This window comes from Procambarus clarkii, chromosome 37 (genome assembly GCF_040958095.1).
Source record: "Procambarus clarkii isolate CNS0578487 chromosome 37, FALCON_Pclarkii_2.0, whole genome shotgun sequence".
Classification (NCBI taxonomy): Eukaryota; Metazoa; Arthropoda; class Malacostraca; order Decapoda; family Cambaridae; genus Procambarus; species Procambarus clarkii.
This window is the reverse complement of record NC_091186.1, coordinates 39,917,100-39,933,062: the sequence shown is the minus strand read 5'-3', so window position 1 is coordinate 39,933,062 and position 15,963 is coordinate 39,917,100. Positions and strand designations below refer to the sequence as shown.

General features: G+C 46.3%; 1 protein-coding gene across 1 annotated transcript in view; it reads right to left on the bottom strand.

Annotated features, from left to right (window-relative positions):
• Nucleotides 1-15,963, bottom strand: part of LOC138372112 (tripartite motif-containing protein 59-like) — an 85,820-nt gene that overhangs the window by 51,902 nt on the left and 17,955 nt on the right. Inside the window, exon 2 of the mRNA XM_069337405.1 lies at nucleotides 8,428-8,497. Within this exon, the coding sequence (XP_069193506.1) occupies nucleotides 8,428-8,433 (6 nt within the window). The 5' untranslated portion in view covers nucleotides 8,434-8,497. The remainder of the gene's footprint in view (nucleotides 1-8,427; nucleotides 8,498-15,963) is intronic.

Here is a 15,963-nt window from a genome sequence, read left to right as displayed (position 1 = left end):
TTTATCCCCCTTTAGGCGGGGCTTGTGGTTACGCGGACTACGCCCTGCGTGCTGTTGGGCGTCGGCCCCTCCCCGGGCTCGGTTCCTTGGCCTTTGAGTTGGTTGGTTCCGTCCTGTGGGTGGATGTTTCCTCCCACCCCTTTTTGGGACGGTGTTTTCGTCATGTTTCCCCGTTCGATGGGGTTCTGCGTGACTTCTGATCTCGGGGTGCGCCTGCGCCTTCGTGTGCCTTCGGGACTAGTGTTGGCTTCTGTGTTCTCGAGGGTACGGGAAGGTTTTTCGCTACTTCCCGCATTATTGGAACGTCTGTCGGCTCCTCGTCCTTGTCGCCCGGTTGGGCTGCTTGTCGCCCGGTTGGGCTGCTTGATGCCCGGTTGGGCTGCTTGTCGCCCGGTTGGGCTGCTTGTCGCCCAGTTGGGCTGCTTGTCGCCCGGTTGGGCTGCTTGTCGCCCGGTTGGGCTGCTTGTCGCCCGGTTGGGTTCCTTTTTGGGCTCTTTGCTTTGGCCGGTTTTATTGTTCCTGCTTCCTCTTTTGGCTACTTTTCTCGTGCAGTAGTCCTGGCTGGCACCTTCCCGCAGAGAGGGTGTGCGGTTCGGCCAGCGTATTATCTGCATGCTCCGTGGAGTTTGTTTTGGTCTGGGCGGTGTTTCAGTGCTGGTGTTTTGCGCCTTTTTTGCTACAGTGCTTCGCCTCTCGTTCTTCTCCCTGGCTAAGGTATGTGCCCCTTCGCGCCGGGGGTGTCCTGGTTCCCAGTTGTGGGGAGGACACCGCGATTTTCCCTGTGTCACGGGTGTGGACCGCCTCCTTCGCCTCTCCCTGCTCTCCTGCGGGTCCGGCAGGGTCCGGCTCTGGCGTCTTCACCTGGCGGTGCTCCCTGGTTCTTCTGGGCACGGTTGAGTCGTGTCAAGTTCGTGCCACCGTTCGCCAGGTGAGTTTCTGCGGTCTGGCGTCTTTTGGCCGGGCGCTGGATGCGGAGTTGTTTATATACCTGTCTTTATTTAGGTATATTTTTGTACGACTGAGACCGTTCGCACACCAGTGACTGTCCCTTTTTCAACCCTTCCTGTCCCCCTCATGTGCATGTCCAACTCATGCTGGAGTCATTCAGGGGACCCTCCTTTTTTAATGTTGTGAGGTGTGGGGGTTGTAGGGTTGGTTCTGTACTCACCTGGTAAGGCTCTTGGCTCCTGGCTGCAGGATTTGAGCCAGAGCTCAAATCCTGCAGGATTTGAGCTCTGGCTCTTGGGTCCTGCCTATCTGGTAGAACTTGCGGGATAGTACCAGTGGAGTGCAGTGGTGCTATTGGCACATTTGGGGAACACTGTATTACCATCAGAGGTCTGTGCTTGTTACACGACCTACTTGCGAGCATAAGCCTTCTTGCTGGTTCGTCCGTGGACTTCCAGGGCGCATTAGCCTGTTTTCATATGGCAGTTCCCGCCCGTCCTGGTTGTGGGGGTATGTGGGCCGGTGGACTGCTCCTAGCAGCTGCCTGGTGGGCCACCCTCTGACCGGTCTAGCCTGGCCTTGGGCCGGGCTTGAGGTGTGAAAGAGCTCCCAGTACCTCATCCAGCAGGTATCGAGCGGGGTTTTCTCCACCGTCGGTCGCCTGGTGCAGGTTTCTGGGCCTGCGGGGTTTTGTCGTGTCTCCGTTGGCCCTGTCTGGGGTCTGCCTGCTCCGTTCTCTGCCTTTGCAGAAGGGAGTTGCTATTTACATGTTGCATGTTGCAGTGGTGCCTGTTGCTGCTGCTGCACGTGTGCATTGGTACTGTGTTTCACGGTGGCGTGTCCTTGTTCCTGTGTCCGGTTGTGGAGTGGCACTTTGCTGCCGTTTTGTGCCTGGGGATTGCGTAGGTTTTTTTTTTTGTTCCTGCCTGATTGTCCACCCCTGGTTGTTATCCTGGGGTTTTGTGCTTCTGCTCTTTCTTCCTGCCTCCTCTGCAGCAGGGGTGTTCTGCATGTGTTCTTAGGCGTTTGTCAGCCTGTGTCCTGTGATGTGCTTCCTTGTCTCGGTCTATTGCAGTTGTTCGTACCCCTTGGTTCGGGTACTGTTCTGGCGACGACCCTTCCGCCTTCTTTGGTTTCCTAGCTTGCCCTGCCAGTTTTTTTTTTTTTGGGGTCTTGCTGTAACACGGGTAGGGTTTCTCGAATTATCTTTCCTTCTTTTCCCCCCTCTACCCGTATTCTTACTTTTTATTCTCTACAAGGGACTCCAAAACTTTCACTAAAGCCGACTCCACGCCACGTGGTCCTAAGACGATTGACCGACTTAGGATTCTACAACCCGTATGACGTGACCTAGGCTTTGAGCAAAACCCTAGAGTCGCCTCCGCCGCCACCACCAGACCAGTAACACTGAGCAATGATCGAGGTCTGGATCGATCATGCTAATTGATCAACCTTGGGGCTTGATCCCCACTATAACCGATGACCTTGAGAGTTCTTAAGTGTGGAATTAATTACACGGTAAAGATGACTTCCGATTTGGTGTTAGAATCGGCGCCCAATCCAACTCTGCCTCGTGTGGACCACGTGACCAGGACAAGTTCACATACATATACCCACACATGGAAATAATAAAAATGCAATTTATTAACTAATTAATTTATTAAAAGAAAAACTTAAACAAAATCTAAAGATGTTCACTCCCTACTTGACCTGAACAGCAATGAGTTGACTATCCCTATAAAAAAAACTCATAAAGCAACTCTACCTTGGGCGACCAGCTCTAGATGTTGGGGGCTGGTCTTGGGAGAGAGGTAAGATGGTTGACCTCTCCCAGTTGATCTGGCATCCACACTGATTTCCCTCTCTCTGGTCTTCCCCAGACTAGAGCATTGTATTGTTCCGCATCGCTTACCAAGTTACTTAGCCAGGTTTAAGTTATAACAATTAACCTCTGTTGTACTTAATTGATCCAGACTGGTTGAATTATTTTACTGAAGTTAAATTACACAAGCATCTAATGGCAGAGCTGTTCCCGATCACCAAATGGTTATTTGAACTTTGAGAAATAGTGGACATGTCAACTCTGATGACCTATGACCGCCGGTCACTCGCGCTTTACAACTTAGATCTGATTCGTGACGTCACTGATGGTGACTTAACTCAATAATCAGAATACTCTTGATATTGTACCCAGTAATATTATACAATACAATTTTAATACAAAATGAATAAAGGCTAATTTCTCTAAATTACTGAATATTATAGAATGGTTCATTATACGAAGCTATGAACAAGGCGTCGATTATTTACACCGTGAATTCCCTGGGGTCAGGTCCCGGGTCACCACGCGGGCCCAGCTTCCCATTCTCTTTTGTCGATAAACCACTCTGGATAATTCTTACAACCAGCCTAGTTTGTTACAACCCCCCCGCACAAGCACTTAGTAAACCTTGTTAATTTGTTAAAAATCATGAGGTTTAGTATCCAAACCAACAATTCAACTCATGCCACAAACAAAAGCTAACCTAACTAATAAAATTTGACAAATATTTGAGTGTCCAACATCAACATGTTTAAATTCATAAATTTCTCAGCTGTCAACTGACAACAATCCTCCAACATCAGGAAACATACATTCTATCCTTACTGACATAGCTAAATAACATGTCCTTACTCTATCATCAAAGACTAGCTATTAAACTCTCTTGGCGCTTCACTAGCCAAGTTCATGTGTCCTCTAGAGCCGGCCACACCGTGCTCAAACATAAACATTAAAGTTATATCTTCAGACTGAACTTTCAGTCATCCGGGAGTGTACTACGGAACTATCAAATTCACCTCCGTGTACTGACCACTCCCCATCAATGTCAAGCTTGACATGCTAAGGAACACACCTAACGTTTATTACATGTATCTAAAAATAAAAAAAAAAAAAAAAAATCCTATACTATATCACAGGTTTCAGCTGACTGTACAGCCAAGTGTTCTCACTCACTAGAAGTGTCAATGTTTATATTGGTCCGCCTCTCCTGTGTTCAAACATTCTGAAAAAAATAGCACACAACATAATTTTCCATAACCGTTTGTTCTGGGCTGAGACAATTATATAGGGGCTTCGATGTTAATCAATGACCAATTTATAGAGTAAAATTTTCATATATTATACCAGAATTATTTTAAATCTGTTTTTCAACATTTAAAAAGTATTGTGATTCTAACTCTGTTTTTCAACATTTAAACAAAAGTGTCCAGATATTCTTTACACAGATGTTCAGAGCCAACTTTGTTGTTTGTATCAATTGTTCATATTGAGTAATCGAGAAAAAAAAAATCAATGCTGCTGGATGCTGAATGTAGTCGCTGACGATGACGGTGTCGATCTTGCTTCTTCCCATGTGTAGACATCAATACCTGGTCCTCTTGTACTCCCATCCGGTACTCCTGAATGACGACAGAGTGTAGTAGAGCGGAGTGCCAAGTGACAGCTGTAGAATACTGTTACTTCGGCCATTAATCTTGCTCTCGACAGTCCACACGCCTTCATATCAATCACAGTTCACACGGCAGTCTTGATGTTAAACTTGACGTCGCAGATGACCACAGCAGAGCAGGACTGGATGTACCAACGGTGTCTCTTAGCAGGAGTGGTGTCAGAAGGTCGTAGAGGCGGGTTGCTTGTTTGCAGAACAGGTGAATCTCGTCTTCCATCATTGCTCACATCATCTCAGGCGTTTCTTGATGTCACCAGGTTACTAGGCCGTAAACACCAACTGTGTATACCCTCGTACCGCCGACTTTAGGCCAAAGGAGACAATTTTGCGACCTTCTATTGGCGAGTCCTGGTACTCTGTAGGGAAACCGTGCCTTCCACCTGTGACCGCCTTACTTCCGCTTTCTTGTTACTTCAGATGACGTAATCATTAATCTTCCGGCGAAATTCTTGAGTACTGCTACGCGCTTTCCATTTCTTGACCTCTCCTCCAACACTGCTGGAGTGGCTGCAGTCTTGATGACGCAGCAGGTGGGTAGTGGTGATCTCGAGACAGCTACCCCGGCATTATATGGCACCTCCGGTGACTGCTATAATGTGGACAGCTCGCTGGCCCTGACAACCTCGTTATTGACGTGAGGCGTCGGCCGGGTGACTCTTGGACAGTCACTCATCACCAAGAGTTCATTTTGTATCCAACCTACCGCGAGCGTGTTTTGACCGAGTACGAAAAAAAAAACTTTTGTCGGTGGGGACAGTTAATGGCGAAAAGCATTTGTCGTTTGGCACAGTGCAGTGGTTAAGGTGTTATGTGCACCGCTTGAGTGAGCGAAATTAGGCGCTAATGCATTTCAGAGGGTTAATACACTCAACAAAACTGGTTATTAATACCATGACTAATACAATCAACATCACTGGGTAATGCCAATATGATGAATACACTCACCATTACTGGGTAATGAAAACACCAAGAATAACCCTTGTGTGGCTCCGGGCTATTTAGCATTTGTTACCCACAGGCGCATACCAAAAAAAAAAAAAATTATTTTTTCTTCCTAACCTGTTAAGTCGTGTTCCCTGACCACGAGAAAAAAAAATTCAATTGAACTTACAGACGACGTAATTGAGCCGACAAGATGGGCGATGACGTCACACCCTGCATGATCGCTCATGCACGGTGTGTCCCAGAGGCGTCGCGTGCTGTCTTCAAGCAACCAGAGTTGCCACGAATTTATTTTCGCGTCATTATTTACAGTGTCTAGGCCTATTTTATTAGCAATATTAGTCACTAATTGTGTTGCACATAATGTTACATCACAGTCATTGTCAATAAATGTTACATACATCGAGTATACACATGTGCACACAAATGTTTTCCATTACGCCATTATATTATGTAATCACAATGTTCATTATTATATGTACACACAAGCATGCACTATGTACAGGTTTTTGCACTATTATTGTACATTTAGAATTCTTGGAGAGAGTGGTAGTCGTTGAAGCAGTCGACAGCACACAATGGCACTGCACACGCCTCACACGATGTTTGCACCACTTTACGTTTCTGTTCTCTCCTTTTTGTTGTTTTTACATACTAGGCATTCTTGTTGGCCTATTGCACGCTTTCCAGCTGGTGGCAAATGTTTTAGTCTGTGTTGCTGAAAGGCCTCCCTGTGAGCAAGCCTGGGTGTTGCAGCATGCTGCAACACTGGGTTCATGATTGGTCTTTGTATGCCAGGGACATCTTGACCAAACTTTGCTAATAACTGTGTTGCAAGTGTAAAAGCAAATGCACAGAAACTAGGTTTATGTCCAGTTTTCCCCAGATACATATTATAGCAGTTCAACATGCTCATGTCAACAAGATGGAAAAACACTTTTTTCGTCCATTTCAATGTATTCCGCACACACTCGATAGTGCCAACCATCATGTTAGCCTTATCAATCAAACGCATGTTGATATTATAGTCAAGAACACAATCTGGCTAATATACTGGTTCTTTCGTTACACAGTTCACCTTGCCACTGTTCACCATTGTACCCTCATGAATGGTTGTCAGTATGTTCACTTCTCTCTTGTCTTTCCACCGAACCGAGAGTATTTGATCACATTTCCGTAGCTGGCACTCACCAACTGCAAGTCTACCGTCAAACACTGGCATTTCCCTCCTTCGTGCCTTTACTGTGCCAACCAATCCAGTTCTATTTTCAACCAAAAACGTAGTTAGCAATAGACTTGTATAGTAATTATCTGTGTATAAGATGTGGCCCTTGTTCGTCCATGGTGCCATCAGTGACTTCACCACACTACCCGAGACACCATGTTCGTTGTTACCGGGAATGTCTACATCGCTAGCTGAATACAGAATCATGTGTAACACGTATCCTGTTTCACAGTCATACAGTACAAAGAATTTCAATCCAAATCTGTTTCGTTTGGAGGGAATATACTGCTTGAATGAAACAAATCCTTTGAAAAGCACAAGGGAAAAAAAAGCATCAATCACCAGCTTCTGTGCTGGTACGTAAAAATCTCTGAACTTATCAATCACTTCATTCATATAGTGTCTCACTCGCCAAAGTCTATCATCCTCTGCCCGGTCCTCATTACATGCAAAATGCAGATACCTGAGGAGTATCTGAAACCTATCTCGGGATATATATTTCCCTAAGAAAGGTGTTGGAATAGTCAGATCTTTGCTCCAGTAATCTGTGATAGCGTGTTTGACACAGTGCTTCATCAACATACATATTGCTAAAAACACATACATTTCACCTACATTGGTGGTTTTCCAATGTTGCAATCGTGAAAATTCTGTTATCTCTCTTCTAATGAGATGAGCCGCATGAAGGTTCATTTGGTGCACAATATATTCCATGAGCGGCTGATCATAGAATGCTGTAAAATAATCTAATTCACTCATATCCTCTCCATTATCAGGGAAAAGCTCGGTAATCCCATCTTTATTGTCAAAGGCAGGAATTCGAGGAATAAAACTAGCACCATCACTCCACACTAGTGCACCTGGTGTCCTGCGAGACGCAACAGGGGCACGACGGCGAGGAAGTGATGTACACCGTGGACCAGGAGCTGAAGCCCGTCTACGCACAGTACGGCCGCTACGTGCACATTAGGTGGAAGCACGTGAACATCACCATCACTACACTACTCTTGGTGCCTCATGTTGTTCCATGCGGTGGCGCTTGGCTGGGCGAGACGCTGCTGACGCGACAAATTCTTGCCCAGTAACACCACTGGTACTGGCACCAGGCCCAGTAACACTATGTTCTGATTCCACTTCACTAAAACCAGAAGAAGAGTCACCTTCCTCTGACTCGTCACCGAAAATATCCTCAGACTCTAAATAAGCACATGAACTGTGTGGTCGAGGGTGAATTGGAGTAGACACTGGGCTAAGTGGTATTGGTGAGCATATAGGCCTCGCCATGGGAGGCGGCTGTATCTCATTTTCACTGTCAGTGCTACTATCATCGGTCAATTGTGTGAAGTCTTTATCAATATTAGTTATCAAAATCACTTTCCTCACCATCAGAAAATAATTCACTGGTTATTTGCTCTTGGGCGAGTGATTGCGTGGTGCGCGCCCGATAAGCGTTCGGCCGTGCGCTCGACATGGTGGCTGCTGGGTAACTGATGCCTCCCACGCGATGGTAGCGTGAGCTGGATTTTTTTTACAAAATGGTGTCTGTTTACTATAACCCCTAAGCAGAGTATGGGAGTCCCCTCTACTCGCGGGCCTTTCAAATCTTGCGCGGTACTCAAATGCATCATATGATGTGGAGCGCAAGTTACTGCAAGTCACTCAACCCATCATATGATGTGTTGTGCACTTAAAGGGTTAATACACTCAGCATCACTAGTTAATGACAACATAATAAATATACTTACCATCACTAGTTAATGACAATATCATGATACACACACACACACACTGGTAGTACAGTAAGAATAAAATTGTCCTTACCATCATTAATGGGCAGAAGTTGTGTTTGCTATCGTCCTTGGTAGCCGAGCAGAGATGGAAGCAGTATTACCTATTAGGCAAAATAAAACAAATTTAAGGTTTCTATGACTAAATTTTTCCCACCAAAACATAGTAAATTTTTTGAAAAATTTAATAATATTTTTTAGGTATTGTACTTTGAGCAAAAGTAAGGAGGGTGACCAGGAGTAAGGAGGGTGGGCAGGAGTAAGGAGGGTGGGCAGGAGTAAGGAGGGTGGGCAGGAGTAAGGAGGGTGGGCAGGAGTAAGGAGGGTGGGCAGGACTAAGGAGGGTGGGCAGGACTAAGGAGGGTGGGCAGGAGTAAGGAGGGTGGGCAGGACTAAGGAGGGTAGGCAGGAGTAAGGAGGGTAGGCAGGAGTAAGGAGGGTGGGCAGGAGTAAGGAGGGTGGGCAGGAGTATGGAGGGTGGGCAGGAGTAAGGAGGGTGGGCAGGAGTAAGGAGGGTGGCCAGGAGTAAGGAGGGTGGGCTGGAGTAAGGAGGGTGGGTAGGAGTCAGGAGGGTGGCCAGGAGTAAGGAGGGTAGGCCGGAAAAAGGAGGGTGGGTAGGAGTAAGGAGGGTGGGCAGGAGTAAGGAGGGTGGGTAGGAGTAAGGAGGGTGGGCAGGAGTAAGGAGGGTGGGCAGGAGTAAGGAGGGTGGGCAGGAGTAAGGAGGGTGGGCAGGAGTAAGGAGGGTAGGCAGGAGTAAGGAGGGTGGGGCAGGAGTAAGGATGGTGGGCAGGAGTAAGGAGGGTGGGCAGGAGTAAGGAGGGTGGACAGGAGTATGGAGGGTGGGCAGGAGTAAGGAGGGTGGGGCAGGAAAGGGGAAGGGGTATGGGCGGGTTCTCGGCTGCCTCCCCTCCCTCTCTAACAGCCTACGTAATACAAACCATGTGCATTAACCTGTAAATGCTGTAAATGGGGGCTGGGCCAAAAATATTTGAATTATGTGAAAATTAATATTAAATGTTAGACAAATCTCCAACTTATTGGCATAAGCGTCATGCAAGTTTCATCCTAATATTTTCAAAAATATATTTTAGACAATTTTTTTTAAAAAGGAGAACATTTTGTTGATAAGGAGAACAGCTCCTATTAACTGGAACTGAGGGATAATGCAGTAATAAAGGTAAAGGGATGCAAGCACTTGTACAATGTACAAAGAAGAAGAATAGTAGCAAGAAGTATCGACAAAGTGGATATGCAGCTGGTGCCTGTATAGCATTGCTGAGTAATACATCATAATACCAATAATAATGAGTATGTTATCATGCTCTATTTTGTTAAATACCATAAAAATGTATTGCCTAATGTTAATATCTGTTACTGTCACCAATATCCAAAAAATATATATATTTTTTATCTCCTTTGTTTATTATCTCATTTTGATGTAACCTCTACATCCTGGAGAGTGCATACCCATCCCTAACTATGTCAAGATAGAATGAAATTGGTCACCCAATAAATCAGTCACAACTGGCAGAACTTGGGACTTTGAATTTTTTTTGACTGAGTTTTTCACAGATTTCAAATTCTATTTTCTTTGTCTCTTTAGGCGGTTTTGATGATCAGGGCTTTATCACTTTTATAAAGTACAGTAGCACCTCGATTAACGAGCGGCTGTATCTAAGATCATTTCGAGTAACGAGTGAGCCACTCACAGCAAATTTGTCTCTATTGACGAGCTTCACCTCTATTAACGAGCAAAACCACATGGTGCTTCCTAGCGTCTCGCGGGTTCTCACAAATTCTCGGACGCCTCCAACACCAGTGTTGTTGTATCGCGCACGACAAGCATCCCTCTGCATTTATTTGCGCTTTTCTTTCGGTATTTTGTGGTTTTGTGACAACAATTTGTAATGCAAGATGTCGCCAAAGAAGCTGCTTGTTAAAGATAGTCTTGTCAAGAGGAAGACACACACAATTACTATGGATTTGAAGAAGGAAATTATAGCAAAGCATGAGCGTGGTGTCTGTGTGACTGATCTCACAATGGAGTATGGCAGATCCTCATCAACAATTTGCACCATTAGTAAGGGGATGAGGAGGTAAGGGAGGATGCTGCCTCTTCCAGTGAGATCAGTGAAGTGTTGGGAATGTTTGAAAAGGTAACCGCATTCTTGGAAAAGCTGCCCTGATAAAGCAGTGACACCCCGGTGTGTGAACATGTTTAATGACAATTTGCTGAATCGTTTTAGGAACATCGTAAAACAAAGACAAGAGCAATTGTCAATAGATACGTTCTTTGGAAAAGTACAGTAGAGAAAAGAAGAGCCAGTGATAGTGAACCACAACTCTCCCAGTGGGGAGAAATTCCCGAGAGAGCCCCCCTGATTCAGAGGTGGATTCTCCTTCCACACCATAACCCCTCTCCTCCTTCCCACCTCCCCATCGTCTCATTCAAGCAAGCAACGACTCTTCATAAGGTAAACATGAAAATAGTACAACAAAACATTCATAAATACATGTGCAGAACTATATTTACATTATAAAATGTCATACAAGTATGGATATTTTTGTGAGTGGAACGGATTAAATTTATTTCCTTTATTTTATATGGGGAAATTTGTTTCTAAAGACGAGTTTCCACATAACGAGCTCGGTGCCAGAAAGGGTTAAACTCGTTAATCGAGGTGCCACTATATACATTTTTATCCCCTAAATCATTATAATTTTCCCTATACAGTATTTAGCTGTTTTTTTTTTTTTTTGGGGGGGGGGTATTTTTTCTTGACATCATTCCAACACATATTGACCTACAACTTTCACATATTCGAGTACGAATGCCAAACAACGTTTATTAAAACATATAAGTAAATTAATGAATTAGAACTACCTTATTCATTGTCGATAACTTTAACTTCAGTTATCTCTAAAACTTTGAGTCAGCTTCAAAAAATTCCGTTTCTGACTGATTCTCACCATTTTTACAAATAATGTGCACAGTTGTTTGTTCTACAATCCTATTAGAATAATATTTTAAATAAAACAAATTGTAACAGTCATTTGATAACTTGTAACATGTACATTAAATTTTGAGTATGCCTATAAAATAAGCACAGGTCATGTCAACGCATTGGGCCTGGATGAGATGGTTGGCACCATGTGCTTCTCCTCTTCCTGGGGTAAAAACGTCGGGTTCACGCGCGATGGATTTTCGTGATAAATTTGAACAATTTTTACTGTTTGAACTCATTTAACCCTTAAATGGCGCATAGCTATATACCATTTGACACCCACAGGCGCATACCAAAAAAAAAAAAAAAAAAATTATTTTTTCTTTCTAACCTGTTAATTTGTGTTCACTGATCACGGGAAAAATAATAAAAAAATTGTAAGTGGCATATATTGCCCACTATAGGGCGGGGAAGTGTGGCAAAAATCAGGCGCTGACTGAGCGTGTGTCCCAGGCGGTCTGTTGATCGCCAGCTGTCAGGCCAGAGTTTCCACAAAGAGTGTTACGAACCCGGATACAGCGTCCGAGCCTGGAGCAGTGACAAACACGCCATCTGTGGGTCAGCTCCCGAAACCCCCGCCAAACGAACGACGACACCTAGTGAGGACAGCATGTACTGGACTCGAGGACCAGTTTCCAGTCTGGTTCAGCGCTCAACACCGCCGCTCCTGACCTCTGGTGAGGTGGTGCTCCGACGACAGCGCCATCTATAGGAGTGGATATGTCGGGCGTTTGTATCTGAGCCTGTGAGTGTGGTGTATTAGTGTCCCAGTTATTGATGACGTGTCTGCTTACAGAGCCAACCTGGGACCACTGTGTTGAAGGTGTAGTCAGTCTACCCGAGGCAGCCAGTCTCCATACAGTGAAGTTTGCTGCAGCTGTCGTGACGTCGTCCCCCCGGAAGAACACTGTGGCGTGTTAAGCCTGCCAGTGGAGTGGCAGTGGAAGGATTTACCCGGGACCGACGGTTGGAGACGATAATCCACTGGGGTATTGAGGACAGGAGGGTGATTGGTGATATCACACGAGACTCCTGTCTAGGGCGTACCCCTTTTATCGTTCGTGGAGTGGCCGTACCAGCCTTGGTGGCTCAGTACCTGCCAGCAGACCTGCTGGACGTGTGGTTGACGGCCTCCACGGCGGTGCCCCCAGTGGACCTGTGTTGTGGCTGACCTGTGGCCAGGGTAGACTCGGCGTTCTCAGAGGACACGTCTTGAGGCCACGAAGAAAGCGCCGCGGACTCAGCATCTAGCTTCGATTATCCATAGTCTCCAGCAGAAGACAACAGTGTTGATCCCCTTTGTAAAGTGTTAATACCCCTCCCCCTTGTGTACGTTTTACTTTTATATATTTAAATGGTGAAGGTTATATTATATTATATTAAGTTCTTACCTTTCTTTCCCTACTCCCTTTAAGTTACTTGCGTCACGGATCGCATCCCTTGATAGCCTCTACTGGCTTGGGGCCGGATATATATCTTCCTCTAACTACATCAGAGTAAGAACCCCGTTGCGTCCCGAGAGGGCCGTAACATAATTGGCATCCCCAGCGGGATCCGACCCCTTGTTAAGTATGTTTGACAGGGGTGGTGAAGTGGCGTAATCCCTGTATATAATTCCCCCTGTGTGTGACGATTGTGACGTTATACGTCCTGTGCGGTGCTCAGAGTGACTAAGTGCGATATTGTGCAGTGCGGTGCTCGCTGTGATTAAGCGATTAAGTGCAATATTGACTAGTGCGGTGCTCAGTGATTCAGTGCAATATTGTAGAGCGAAGTGTTCGCTTGGATTCAGTGCAATATTGGGTAGTGCGGTGCCCAAAGTGATTACGTGCAATATTGGCAGGCAGGTTGGCAATATTGGCGTAGAACAGTGCTCGGTGCGTTAAGTGCTAACGTGTAAAAAGGTGTGTTAAGTGCTCGTTAAGTATTCCATCTGTGACAATGGCAGAAAAAGCTACCATCGATGATCTGGACGATGTTCAGGCTTTTCTGAACAGAGTGGACTGTCTTGCCAGATTAAAGTATCTGAGCAAACCGGAACTTGTACTAGTGAGCGCCTACCTGGAGATCAAGATCCGTGCCAGTGATTCCCGTGTGGAGATCTTGTCCAAGGTTCACCGGCACCTGAAGGCAGAAGAGAAACAGGAAGGCGAGACTCCTAGTACAAGGGAAGGTGAGGAAATAGCTTCCACAGAAAAGGAAGATAAGGGCAGTGACATTGACAGTGATGCAGGTGAGCTTAATATCAGCTTCCTAACAGTCAAAATGCGTGCCCTAGAGATCAATCGCGAGATAGAGTGGAAGAAGTTAGAAGTAGAACGAGAATTAAAAGATAAAGAAATGGAGATGAAAGAAAAAGAATTGGCGATGAGGCGTTTAGAATTAGAAAGAGAAGAAAGAAGAGAAGAACGAGAAAGAGAGAGAGAAGAACGAGAAAGAGAGAGAGAAGAACGAGAAAGAGAAGAGAGACGAGAGAGAGAAGAACGAGAGCGAGAAAGGGAGGAAAGACAAAGACAACATGAACTAGAAGTTTTACGACTAGGCGCTGGACAGAGACAAACTGGAGTAAGCGGTTTCGATCCGGTAAGAAATATCAAAATGGTCCCCAAATTCAATGAGAGGGAAGTCTCGAAGTTCTTTGCAGCCTTCGAGAAAGTCGCTGCCTCTTTGGAGTGGCCAAGGGAGAATTGGGCCATCATGATACAGTCAGTTTTGACTGGGAAGGCCCAAATTGCCTACTCTACGTTATCCCTTGACGACTCCGGCGATTACGATATGGTGAAGAAAGTGGTGCTCATGGCGTACCAATTGGTACCTGAGGCATATAGGCAAAAGTTCCGAAACCTGAAGAAGACCTCAGAGCACACTTTCACCGAATTCGCCACCATCAAGGAGCGACTTTTTCAAGAATGGTGTGCCTCTCGGAAGGTGGAGACCAAGGAAGACCTCGAACAGCTGATTCTGCTCGAGGACTTCAAGGATTGTTTGTCTGGAGACCTCAAGACATACTTAGAAGAGCAGCAGGTGGAGACCTTGAGTGCAGCAGCCACCATGGCTGAAGAGTACATCCTGACTCATAGGCCGTCTGCTAAGTACGTCCCAAGGAACTACCAGCGCCGGTTCGACAGACCTCATGATGAAGAAAGACCCGTCCCACAAAGTGCTAAGAAGACGCCCCCAAGTAGCCCCCGAAGAACAAGTCCTAGCAGTCCGAAACACCGGAGCCCGAGGAGGAATATGGTGTGCTGGACTTGTGGGCAGAAAGGGCATATAGCTGCTAGGTGCCGAGGCAGAAGAGGTGGCAGCGCACGTAGGGAGGTGATGTTGATGAGCTGTGTTACACCACCAGTAGGAAACCAGTCGACGACGACGCAGGAAGGACCAAGTTTGTTGGCCCCTCACACTTCCACCGGGTATGTAACGAGTGATCATACTGGTACATCAATTGTAGTGCTCAGAGATAGTGGAGCAGCCCAGTCCCTGATCGTGAAGAGCTCGTTACCCGAGGGAGTAAGTGTGGATGGGAGACCAGAGGTTATCCTGGTTGGGTTTCCAAGGACGCAGTACATCGCCCCCTTAGTGCCAGTACATCTCGACTCGCCTTATTTCAGCGGCACATGTGCGTTGGCAGTAGTCGATACCCTCCCTGTGGCTGGGATTGACGTGGTACTAGCCAACGACTTGGTGATAGATTGGAGCATCAATCATCCCAAGGTTGCGGACGAGTCTACCGGAACAGCACGGTCTGAGGTAACAGGCAATGGTAATGTCCAGGTAAAGACAGACCCGGATTTGAACATGTCTAATTTGTCCTCTCCCCCGCAGATCGACAGTTATCTAGCAGAGTCTCCTGATTCTTCTCTTCACAAGGAACATGAGGTTACGATGGCAGGAGTACCTGAGCTAGAAGAGAGGCCTTGTGTGCAGACACCCACGGATACCAACGAGTCTGGAGCGAAGGTTGAGGTGTGCTTGCGGTACGGCAAGTTACAGCGTGTAGTGGACCAGCCAGAGATTCTCCAGACGTCAGAGGTATGTGAGGTATGTTCAAAAGGTCTAGAGCCCTCTTTGGTCCAAGCCAGGCTAGTGGATGGTGCCGGCTATGGACATGACAAGCTCAGGAAACTTATCCCTCAATTGGCCTCATGTTTCTTAGCGATATTTTGTTTTATTCTCCTATGTATTCTATGTGTTCTCAGTAAGGACCGGTGGACGACCCGACGAATGATGGCCCCCATGAACATCGTGAAAAGGTCCCAGGGATTGGAGATTTGTACTGCAAGGTGTTGCAGTTGAAGAAGGGACCTGGGAGGTAATAGATTGATACAGGAGGTACGATAGATGATAAAATGAGTGACTGTTTCCGGCAGGTTGACACCCCCCGCGTGATAGCTGAGCCTCAATGCAGCGTTATACGGAACGTTGGTCGACCTGACGGTGGCAGAGCGAATGCCATCTTCGGTGAGCAAGCAGCCCTGTTGGAACTAGGTGTGGGCCTAGTAGATGAGAGTATAGTAAGTATTGACTTACCCACTGTCGCGATCACTCTGAATTATCAGACCCCT